Source organism: Protobothrops mucrosquamatus, unplaced genomic scaffold (assembly GCF_001527695.2).
Source record: "Protobothrops mucrosquamatus isolate PMUCROS unplaced genomic scaffold, P.Mucros_1.0 scaffold172, whole genome shotgun sequence".
NCBI lineage: Eukaryota > Metazoa > Chordata > Lepidosauria > Squamata > Viperidae > Protobothrops > Protobothrops mucrosquamatus.
The window spans coordinates 358,123-370,486 of NW_015386532.1; the positions used below are offsets into that span (position 1 = coordinate 358,123).

The 12,364-nt window shown below is 35.3% G+C and overlaps 1 protein-coding gene across 2 annotated transcripts; it reads right to left on the bottom strand.

Annotated features, from left to right (window-relative positions):
• Positions 1-1,127: 1,127 nt before the first annotated feature.
• Positions 1,128-10,981, bottom strand: LOC107285401 (putative calcium-activated potassium channel subunit beta). 2 transcript variants are annotated; one of them, XM_015813582.1, is made up of 4 exons: positions 10,875-10,981; positions 6,132-6,302; positions 4,563-4,758; positions 1,128-1,453 (listed from the first exon to the last, which is right to left on the bottom strand). In XM_015813582.1, exons 2-4 carry the CDS (start codon positions 6,266-6,268, stop codon positions 1,169-1,171), a joined length of 618 nt encoding a protein of 205 aa, XP_015669068.1. In that variant the 5' UTR covers positions 6,269-6,302; positions 10,875-10,981; the 3' UTR covers positions 1,128-1,168. The 2 variants fall into 2 exon arrangements, with proteins under 2 accessions (XP_015669068.1, XP_015669069.1); XM_015813583.2 differs by having other exon boundaries at positions 6,132-6,299; positions 10,875-10,884.
• Between the last annotated feature and the right edge of the window lie 1,383 nt (positions 10,982-12,364).

Genomic DNA, 12,364 nt, shown 5'->3' on the forward strand with positions numbered 1-12,364 from the left:
ATTATCTTGGAATCGGTTTATGGTCCTGCGTGCTTTCTTTCTTCATCCCAGAGCCAAGCTGCTCTTTCTTTGGGAAGATTCTAAGAACAAAAATCTCGAGTACATTCTCCCCCTGTTATTTAACCTTAAAAAGAGGGGGAACTATGTTTCTCAGAGATTTAGGCAAATGACCCTTTTAGGCTGCCATGTTAGTGACAGAAGGGGGATGAGGTTGCAAGTCACTAGTGGTCATTCTGCCATGACAGACCCTCTCAATGTAAGCTTGTGATAGTATATGCATCTTTTGTAGCCAGTTGCTTTTATAGAAAAAATATTGCACAACTCTTATCTTTCAGAGCTGGAAGAAGGCAATGACAAACCATTTCTATATTGCTGCTTAAAAAGCTACATTGATGTGTCCATGAAGTCACCAGGAGTTAAGCTCAAGCTGTTTTTTTTAGCCTTCATAGAGTACAGCAGACTTAGGTCTAAGTACATATCCCTGATTTTAATAAAATAATGCAAGAGCATATTCAGTGATCATGTAGATAAAAATTAAATCGGGTACCTCACCCAAATTCCTCACCATGACGAAAAATATTAACAAAACTATTTTCTCAAATTTTCTCAAATTTAAATAATATATCTGAATTTGTAAAATGTGGTGAATTCAAAGAAGTATAATTTGAATGTTTCCTATCAGCAAACTTATCTATATTTTCCTTGTCTTTACTACAGTGTTTATCCTTAGTGTAAACTTGAGAAGTTGCTCCCGATTTGCCTCTAATATAGGTAGTCCTCGACTTATGACCAACATTTCTGAGCCCAATATTTCTATTGCTAAGTGAAACATTTATTAAGTGAATTTTGCCCCATTTTGCCACAGTTGAATGAATCACTGCAGTTATTTAGTTAGCAACACAGTTGTTAAGTTAATCTGGCTTCTCCATTAATTTTGCTTGTAAGAAGATTATACATGACTCCTGGACACTGCAGCCGTCATAAATATGAGTCAGTTGGCAAGCTTTCAAATTTTGATCACATGACCATGGGGATGCTGCAATGGTCATAAGTGTGAAAAACGATCGTAAATCCCCTTTTCAGTGCCGTTGTAATTTTGAGCAGTGACTAAATGAAGTCGAGAATTACCCGTACAAAAGTGAATATAAAGTCCAGATCTCAGAAAAAGCTATATGAGTGTTCTGGATTGTGTAGCAGAGACTAAGGCAAGATACTGGCTTAATTTCACCAAGATGACAATTAAGATTCCACCAATCAACAGCATACTTGGCCAGGCAAAAGCAATGAGAAGACCTTCTGGAGGATACAATCTCTTTAAAAGGACGCTCTCTACTGTTCTTGATGGGTCATAATGGCAAATAAACGTCCGATGCTTTCTGAAATTGTCTCTTATCTCTTTTACGTGCTGCTGAACTTTTTTATAATTCTCCATTTCAGGGGGAATATAGGAGCACTGCAGAAAAAAGAAAGAAAACTCAGGATACTGCTTTTCACAATTATTTACTGACGATAAAACAGTAATTTGGGGGTACTTTTAATCAATGCTGCCTTAATATTCTGCACTGTGGCTAGTGTGTACTAGATTATGAATACTGTATGTATCCTAATGCGACTTTGTAGGGCAGTGGTGGCGAACCTATGGCACGGGTGTCTATCTGTGGGCACACGTACCGTTGCCCCAGCCTTGCCTCCCCCCATGACCCCCTCACCACAACCCCCCTGGAGGAGAGTTGCCCCCGAGCGTGGCTCACGCGGAGCAGCGCAGCCAAGGACATGGCAGCCAGGCAGCATAGACAAGAGTCTGCCCTCACACCCCAACACGCACAGTTGATGCTGCAGGGTGCGGGCAGAGGGCGTGGCTGCCATGGCACTGCTGGGCTGCCTGGGTGATCTGTGGCGGGCCCTGGAGGCAGTGAGTGGCCCTGCGGGCAGGCAGGGTGGGGCGGAGTGGGGGCGGGGCAAGGGTGGGGCCAATTTTGGGACACTCGGTCTCTAAAAGGTTTCCATCACTGTTGTAGGGGAATCCATCAGCTTTCCAAAGCTATCCTTTACAATATTTACTTGTAATTAACCAAAGTTTTTCAAGGTCAGAGGAAGATCATAACTCAACCTATTCTTGCAACCAATTAAGGAATCAAAAGTCTTTTCCTTTGCTGTGATTGGAACTAAAGGAACTACTTGTACTACAGGTATAGTATAGGGTTGCAGGGAATTATTGCTAAGAAATAACTGGGATCATAGATTTCCTTCCTTCCTTCCTTCCTTCCTTCCTTCCTTCCTTCCTTCCTTCCTTCCTTCCTTCCTTCCTTCCTTCCTTCCTCCCTCCCTCCCTCCCTCCCTCCCTCCCAAAGCATGGAAATATTATTTATGTGAGTATAGATAGAAGGGATATTATTTTATTTATTTAGTTATTAAATTTGTATGCCACCCCATTAAATCTGTATAACTGGACAGCTTACAAATAGAGCATTAGGAATGAACTAACACATTTGCTAATAAGTAGGATATTAGATTAGAAGGAAAATGGATTCATGAAATTTTACTGAAGAAGGGGAAATATCATAGAACTTTTTAAAGGTTCTACAACTTTGTACATTTTGGGAAGAAATTTGAGAATTATATTCAATGTTTTGGAATTAAATATTTGAATTTCATCTTAGAGTTATGAAGTGACACTTTCTTAGTTGTAAACAGTAAAAGGAACTCTATGGCTATCTTTGCAATTTTGATAATTAGGTTTCATGTATAGTTTGCTTCTTTATAATTTTCTACAGATGTTTGATCTGCAGACTTAGGGATTAAATCCTACTGGTTAAATTGGGATGTACAGTAGATAGTTATTTATAATGTTATAGCTCGTGTTTTCACTTTGCCCTCAATACACACAAAGGTGAGGGTACAGTTTCATGAAGAAACAATTATAAATATTGCAATTATAAATATAGTCCATTGTTAAAATGGACTAATATAAACTTTAAACTATACATTTCTTGGGGGATAAGCATATATAGAATGATGCTGTTAAAAATTTTAGCATGCTGAAATGTTAAGTTATCCATTGATATGAGACAATGTGAATTGTTGGTGAGATGAATTTGATGTTCTGCTAAGAACATCAATCAAATATATTAAAAAGCCTAAGAAATGTTTTGAGAAAATGCTAAACATTTAGCATTAATAGGATTCTATGGTATCGGGGAAGGAAAGGAAGAAAGTCTAGTGTTATGAACCATGTGACAATTCAGTGCCTTGGGTAGAATACCTTGGAAGTCCAGTATATTGTTGTAATATAAAATTTGTAATGTGTTTTTTTTATTTACAAACTCGAGCATTGAAGATAAATGAAGCAACATTTTTAGTTATACCTTGGAGATCCAATTTTACTTAAGAAAAATTAGTTCATGGTAATATTTCATTTCATTTATATAAAAAATAAGTACTCTCCTAAAATTAGGACTGTTTAATTGAAAAGGCTGGAAATCTGAGGTCTACCCCATTTTGAAGGAAGTAACCAAATACAGTGTGAGTATTCCTGATTTCTCTTTTTAACTGTTCTTGCCTGCTGGAAATTGAATGTGTAAGCACCATTTCAAGGCCTTAAAGTAAACACTGAGCTGCCCTTTAGGAAAATTTGCTTTATTGTTTTTATCTACAGAATTATAGATTGCTGTGTAAATGAAATGATTTTCTGCTAGGTTACGAATTATAGCAGAGTGATCGGTTCCATAAGATATGAGCCTGAAAATGAAGGAATGTAAAAACATGATTAATTTTAAAGAAGACAGGTAGAGGAAACAGCATTTATATATTACGGCAAATAACAGCTTAAAGTATTTGATATCATTCTGAATTATTCTTACATAGTACAAGGATGAGCATGTTTAGTTTTATTCTGTTATAGCTTCTGATAATCTGCATCACTCTGAATTCCAGAAGAAAATGTAGTCTTGGAAGGACAAAAATAATTCCTGCATATGTAACCTTGCAGTAATGATACTGAATAATAATGACTTTTATTTATTATACACTGTCCAGAGTCCCTCTTTGAGGGAGATGAGCCATTCAGAAATACAATATATGGAGAGGATAACATTATTGATTTAAGTGTAACATTCTTTCAAAGCTGCTATGTGAAGTATGTCTAGGAGTTGAGGCACAGTGAGTATAAAGTTGTTTATTTGGGGAACAAAACAAAGGGAAGCTGCCTTCCATCAAACTACCACTTAAATACCGCAGAGCCCAAGTGATGTCTTTTATGCGAGGAACAACTGTATAAATACTATCAACATTGCATATTGCTGACAGGCTAGGAATTCAAGATTGTGGCCGAACAAAATTCATTACTATTCAAAAACCTTTATCATTTGTATAATCTACCAGGACAGACAAAACTCTGCCAAAGAGAGTTACCTTTTGCTTCAGTGATATTTCAGGACAAGAAAGGATAATTTGACAAGAATAGCCATTGTATCACCATTTATTATATATATTCTCACATGGAACCTGGTTAGAATTTGTTGAGTAGTAGTAGAAGTTACAGTCTTAATATCTAGCACACAAACCTTGGGATTTCTGTTCACGGTGTTCTCTGTGTGGTAGAGCATTACCTCTTGCCCTAAATGGGTTACATTCACATAGACTTCCAGACAAGGATAGTGAAAAATATCTTTATCTTCAGAGCCTTCAACGAATGAACAATGGACTTTTTCCTTGATGTTAGCTCTCACCAGATTGCATTCACTTTCATCAGCCCAAACACTGCAGAGACAAATTTATTAAGAATTTATGCATAACTTAAACCTGGTAGTACATAAATACATCTGTTTCTGAGATTGTCAGCACGTCTTGTGTGAAAAATGGGGTGAGACAGAACAGCATTAAAATTATATTGTCTATGTGAATGAAGGCACATGTAGATTTTAGAAAATGCTGTGGCAAAAATATATAAACTATATTCCATGATTTTAAATGTGTTTTTTCCCAAAGATTTTAAATAATATCTATGTTTTCAAAAATGCACTTGGTTTAGTCTGTAGAGAGATTTGCACATGCATTTTTGTGATCATCTTATTATATGGAATTTATACAATAATTGTATGCTTTTTTTTAGGGTGACAACCATATTTTTTTATATTCCACCTTTATTATTTTTATAAATAACTTAAAGTGGCAAACATACTTAATATCCTTCCTCCTATTATCTCCACAAAAACTCTTTGAGGTGCATTGGGTTAAGAAAGTGACAGGCTTTTATGCCTAAAGTGGGACTAGAACTCATAGTCCTGGTTTCTAGCCTGAAGCCATAACCACTACACCAAACTGCCTTTCATACATACTTAATATTTCAGATTACTAAAAATTGAATAGAAAGATATTTCAAAACAAATAGAAATGTTTATGATTAATTGATTAAAATTAATACAGGATAACTTTCCACATTCAGATCAGTTTTGAATAATGCAAAAAAGAGTGTTACTTCCTAATGGATTTGATGGGTCAAGTGGAGATAGGGATTGTCTCTATAGAAAAAAATAATCCTACCTGGGATCCCACAGTGCCCAGTTATACTATTGCCATCAAGTAGAGTACTACAAGTATTAAGTTCTTAACTGTGAAAAATGATAATAATAATTCGTGTTCTAGAAGCAAAAACTTCTTCCATTTAACCAACACATACTCCAGTTTAACAATTTATGTTTCAGCTTTCATATATTAATGAACATTATTAAGTGCTTTCTGAATACAATAGAATTTCCATTTTTGAGAGGCATCACATGTTCAGAGCTATGTGACATCAAATTCATTAGTATAATCCAGCTAGCCATTCACTGGATAGGAACATACTCTCTATTGGTATCCTTCCTTTCCTCAGCATTTTAAAGGGGCAAATGATGCATAAAAACCGATTAGTTTAATTTCCCCATCGCTGCAAAAAAAACAGAGAGGAAATAAATCATGGAAATAAGGCATATGTTTTGTACCTACACATCCCACCGCACATAAGAAAGACATTTCCCAGTCATCCCACAATACAAATGTCTTCTGTTAATGCTGGGAGTTGTAAATAGACTCATTTGCTGCTTGGAGACCCAGATTTGTTTGTGTGGTTTAAGAAATAAAGAAACGTTTACCTTTTTCTATGTAAAGGCACCAGGACTAAACCAATAAAAAGATACATCATCGCTGAGCAGGCCATCATTCCCAATCCTAGCCATAGGGCTCTGGTCTCCCCTCGTTTCTGTGTTGCCACCACCTTTTTCTGCAACATGACTTCTTGAGATGCTTTTGTGTTCTTATCTCTGCTAAAAATATAAACAAATCCATCTGGTTTGCTCATATGACTATACTCAACCTCATCCTAGAGATAGCATATAACTTGTTTTAATGTCATTAAGTACTTGCTTTCCAAAAATGAAAACTTGGAAACAAACCCAATCTTGGAGGGCATACAATAGTATTTACTCACATCTTCAAAGGTAACATCAAAAATTACCTGTCAGATGCTTAGACCATCGAGTATTTATTTTTAACAGGAACAGTATAATGGAAAAGGAAAGTTGGAATATTTGTAAATGCTGGTGGATTTTTGCAGCCAAAACTCTAAAGGGCATTTCATTTCCTGAAATCAGTGGTTCTCATCCAATACACTGGCCGCTTCAGATAGCAATGCTTGGCTGAAGAATTTGAGAGTTTGCTTTCTGGCTAAGCTTTGTAGGCTTTAGTGCATGGTGAGGTAGAAATAATGCTCAAATTTTCCAGGTAGTATAGAATATGTGAATTAATAATATTCTTCCCAAATAGAATGAAGGCTTGTTTTTTGATGATGGAGTGAGGAAATGAATATACCAACTGACCAATAGAGAAATGAATGACTCATCCAAAAGTAGAATAGAGAAGATATTTCGCCCAGTTTTCCTGACAGCCATGTTAAAAATGCAAAAAAGTTGAGAAATTTGCAATGTTCAGTTATGCTAGGGACTCAATTAAGCATGGATATAATTAATATGCAAAGTTCTGTGATGTGTTTCCTTCTTTTGCTTTAGTAGTGTTTTAGAAGTTCTCCTTTCCCTGTAGTCTGGTTTTCAGGAATTTGTTTATAGGTTTGGAGGGAAGACAGAGTCATTTGAGAAAAGTATATCAGTGATGCTGGTGTTGGTGACAATGGAGAGGTTATGATTCATTTTACTTCACCCTCAGGCCCTCCTTTCAATTGAATTGCAGTCTTGTGCAATGCCCCAAAGTTATCCAAATAGTGAAACTATTTATAACAATCCTTGGAGAGTGTATTTGTAAAGTATATTGCAGCTCGTATGCCATGTAACTATGCCATTTGGGCCTGCTGTGAACAGGGAGCCAGACAAAATATATTTCTTAATGGACACCCTTGAATAACTTCCAGTGTAAGATGCTATGAACCTAAAATATGTCAGTTTCTTTTCTAAGAACAGTGCTGTGCTGAACATTTCTTCCATATTATTTCCCCATCAATTCTCTCTCAGGCTGCTGGATAATAAACTGCTTTCAAATTTTAATACAGTTCTCATATGTTAAGTACAGCAGTCTATAGGAAGAAGATGAGCATGGTTTTAAAATTGGGGGTGGGTAGGTGAAGGGAATTCAATAACCTGTGCCAAGTTGATGACGCTATCTGATAGCTGAAAGTGCAAATGATCTACAAGCTCTAGTAATGAAAGTTAAGGGGCACAGAGAAAAAAGATGGGACTAAGATTAAATATAAAGAAGACCAAACTAATGACCACAGAAATAACAACCAGCTTTAGAATTGACAGTGAAGATATTGAAGGGGTGAATAACTTCCGCCTAGAATCATCAATACTAAATGAATTGGTTGTTGAGAATCACACCACTGACTAGCACTTGAGCAGCCAGGAAGCCCTTAGAAAAGATACTCAGATGTTGTATTGTGTGTCTATCTATGAAGATCAGAATGGTGCAAGCAATGATTTTTTCCTAAGGCTCCATGTAAATAGAAGTTGGACTTTGAAGGAGCAAGATAGAAATTGTATTGAAGCTTTTGCACATCGATATTGGAGAAGACTCCTGATTGTACCATGGAGGGTTAAGAAAATGGACAAATAGGCAATTGAATACATCAACCCAGAGTTTTCACTCAAGGCACAAACATCAGGTATAAATTATCATACCTCAGATTATGTGAAACCCTCGCTTTGTGGAGAAGGTCTTAATGCTTGGGGAGATGGAAGGATTCAGTTACAGTGACAGTGGGTGCATCATTGGAACACCTGTAGGACTAGGTAGAGAAAATCCATGTGGTTGTTAACAGTTGACACTGACTTTGATGGCACATAAACTACAAATTATGGTGGGACAGACCCATTTAGTATGTGTGATAACTGAGCTTAGTTCCAGTTTTCTCATAATAAAAAATTGGGTATTAGACTATGAATTTTGTTTCTATGATGCATTTTAATCCCAAAAGATATAATTTCTATGATCTCATTAACAAAACACATTCTTTTGATGAAAAAGGAATCCATTATTCTTCAGTTGCTAGATCTGTTTATTTTTTAAATCTTTTGAAATTAATCCTTCAAATACTGGGATCAGCTATTTTTTAATTGAAAATAAAACCAAGTGCAAATATTTTGTTCCTGTATAATTATTTGCATCAAAATTCCATATATGCTGTTGGGAAAATGAATTTATTGCTGAGTTTACCACTTCATATTTTTGCATTAATGTTCACTATATGTTCTTCTATATCGGGTGTCAAACTGCTGGCCCACGGGCCGGATGCATCATCTGGAAGCCATGCCCACACCATTGCCGGCAATGACAAAACCATCCCGATACATTGCGCGACGTCACGTGACGTCATGAGTTTGACATGTCTGTTCTATATTCTTCTCCTTAAGCATCCCATTTAAATTGTTTAGCTGCCCTGCTTTGTCCCAAGAATCATCCAAGTAGCATAGAACAGGAAAAACAGAACACAAATCCCAATGGATCACTTCCACACTCTTTTTGTGAAGTAATTTATATATAAAATAAAACATTGCTGTAATTAACAGGCGGAAGGCTTTAATTTTAATCTTTAAACATGATTTTCTTTGATTTATCATGGTTATACATCTTGTTTGTAGGATTCCTGGTATATCAGTTTATCCCAGTCTTGAATTCGGTTTTTATCATGATTTTTTTTCTTCTAGAATCTGATCTGATCTTTTTTTTTAAAAAAAAAAATCTTTTTTCTTAATTTATATATTGCCCTACATTTTTAGAAAAGTTCAGGAGAAATTTGAACTTATTTATTAAATCCATTAATTCACCTTAAACAACGTTCAGCATGAGTAATAAAAAGATATATTCTTAAGAACTGGGCCTTATTCCATTAAATGCTAAAATAGACAAAAAAAATAACCACTGTCAACACAGGTACTGTACATTAAATCCTTTTTTTTCCCTCAGGGATCAAAGGAATGTGGATGGTAGGGAAGAAAGGATAACACTCCTCCACCTTATTTAAGTCCTGCTGTCATGAATTTTAGAACCCATAACTCTTGATCTGCCAGCCAGTTGAATCTCAACTTGTCCTAAGACAAGAAAATATTGCAAATCTCTTTACATAACAATTTTACAGTAGTCATTAAATATAAATAACAGATTTTTTTTTAAAAAAACCCAATTTTGTAAGAAACCTGATTTTTAACAATAGATTTATTATTTTTCTTTATATGCTGTTATGCTGCATAACATATGCAATGGTGCCCATTTTCTATTGAGAAAAGATATCGGAGTCCAGTTCTTTCTGGAAACCATCTCTTTCCTTAATCTCTGAAATATCAATCTCTCTATGTACTTATAAGGTGAATAATATTTCTATATGTTTCAGTTCTCTGTGTGCCAATCTGCATATTGGGGGGGGGGAAACGGCAAGAGAGAGGCTACACTGGAAAGTTAGGAAAGTTTCAAGGTTGTACATTTAGAAAAACACTGAAAAGAATGTGGAGAGCCTTATGCTAGGTTAGAAAAATTGGTGAGAGGGATGAGAGTAAATTGACATCCCTGTTGAACAGGAATAATCTCTATTATATAACATTTGGTTCCAGGTCACAGTTTTTTAATCTGTACATTATATAGTTCAATGATAAAGATGCTGTGGATAACAGAACCATAGGAATGACTTTTGACATAAAACAGTGGAATAATGTTTCACTTTAATGCTACCATTACCAGAATAAAATCCCCATGTACTAAAAAAGTTGAAATACAAATTAGATGGTAAACAGAATGTACTTCAAAGGAACTCATTTAACATCCGATTACCTAAAATTAGAACATTCCACCCCTCATCCTCAAAATTGTTACCTATTTGCTATAAATGTCTACCTATCACAATTGGCACCCTAGACGTTTCTGTATTTTCTGTTATGTATACTTCCTATAGGCATTCTGAATATTAATTTTCATTCTAAAATAATGTCATTAAAGAAAACGAAAGCATTTCAAAACACCGAATCCCTTCAAGAAAGCAGGAATGGACATTTCAAAAACATCCAGTTCAAATTCCTTTCATTAAAACATTAAATGCTATTTAATTATCACAAAATAAGACTACAGTGCTGCTGTTGTGTGCCCATAAAGTAAAACTCATCATCTTAACATCATAAACACAAAACTATTCAGTTTTTTTCTCTTAGCAAATATGTATTGGTAAAAAAGGAAAACATCTTGTGTTTTTTGTTTCTCTTCTTACTTAAAATAAGGTTTAAATGTTCCTGAAATCTGGTAAGAATCTAATAGGAATCTAATAGTTCAGGAAATATTCATGTTATTCAGAAGTACTGTACATGCAGGATTGCTGAAAACATACTTTTCAGAGTCATGCTTACCGTCTTTGAAATGTGGCTTAGAAGTTCATGAATTTTTGGAAAACGTCTGATCTGCAAAGATCTGCTCCATGCTGGCACCCAAGTAGCAAATCTGTAGCTGTAAAAAGACTACCTTCCTCCAAACTTGCTGATGATGATTTTTGAGAATGGATGTTTAGTTAACTTGAGATTTCTACTACCATAAATGGTAAGGTATGGAAATGTGCAGGCTTTTTCAAGATTATTTGTGCAGCGCAGGAACTGATGTGTTATGAACAATTTTAAGCTAGCATCCTCTATTCTTTTGTGCTGGAAATAGAAAGATTCCTGTTATGTATATTATATTGCACTGGCTTACTTCTTAAAGTAAGTAACTGAGTATCTGTGGCATTTTCTAAATATTAACTTTAAAGAGATTCTATTGCCCAATCTTTACTTTATTTTTCTTCTTCTCATTTTATATTAAGATAAGGTTTGTGTTCAATTGTTCATATACAGTAAATCCAAATACAGTATGCATTTGGATTTATATGAACAATTGAACACAAAGTGTTGATTCTCTTGGACTTCAAAACATGATAAGCCGTAATGTTACCTTGGTGATTATTATTTATCTTCATGGCAACATGTCTCTCAGCAATTAAAAAAACTGAAAAAATAATAAAACATTAGAAATATTTTGATAAGAATAGACCAAAGATTCCCCAAAGATTCAGTTTACTTGATTGTTACATCTTGACTGCCACTTTTTTTTATCTGGTTATGAATCTGTCTGATAATTGTATGTAGAAATTTAAAGATTTTTTAAATAACGAGCCCATATTGTATGCTTGTAGATGCAAAAGGATTTAGAACTCTGAAAAAAGATGTACATGAATGGTCAATGTTTTAATGGCATTGTTTATTAAAAGATGGCACAAAGTTTGAGAAGATGGTGTTTAGTAGTGAAAGATTCCAGCCAAATATTGCAAGCAAAACTCCATGTTTTAACATGTTGTTTAAAGCAGCTGTGTTTCCTTTTGGGATTGGACAGTGGTGCTGTACAAGTTCTGCACAATCCCTGGAAAAGATGCTGTTGGTTTAGAATTGCAGACGGGGCCTGAGGTTTGCATCTCCTACACTCAACCTTTTTGAAATTAGTCTGGGGCATTCAGCTGGGCTACTTTTTTCATCCACTAATTAATATTGCCTGGTGATAATACATTTAAGTAGTAAAATGTTAGAAACCATACATTTTTTTGGGAGCTTAACTCAAATTAGTTAAACAACAAGCTTAGCAGAAAAGTTGGGCTTGGTCTTTTAGCATCCAGTTCACCTCAGTGCACCAGGAGTAGTTTTTTGTTCATCAAATGAAAACACCTTTGAATAAGAGAGAAATGTTTTCCATAGATATAAGCCATCGTGCTACCATTTTAGCACCATCACAGAGGTGCTAAAAATCGAGCTGGAGTGAAATATACAGAATATTCATGATTCAAATGGTCTTCTTGTATTTCCTTTCTTCTAGACTG

What these genes read in the sequence shown, in the direction of transcription:
- LOC107285401 (XM_015813582.1), bottom strand. Translation starts at nt 6,268, where the DNA reads ATGTTGCAGAAAAAGGTGGTGGCAACACAGAAACGAGGGGAGACCAGA. An exon ending in GTGCCTTTACATAGAAAAAG is followed by an intron (nt 4,759 to 6,131) that starts GTAAACGTTTCT and finishes TTGTCTCTGCAG; the next exon opens with TGTTTGGGCTGATGAAAGTG. An exon ending in CCGTGAACAGAAATCCCAAG is followed by an intron (nt 1,454 to 4,562) that starts GTTTGTGTGCTA and finishes TTTTTTCTGCAG; the next exon opens with TGCTCCTATATTCCCCCTGA.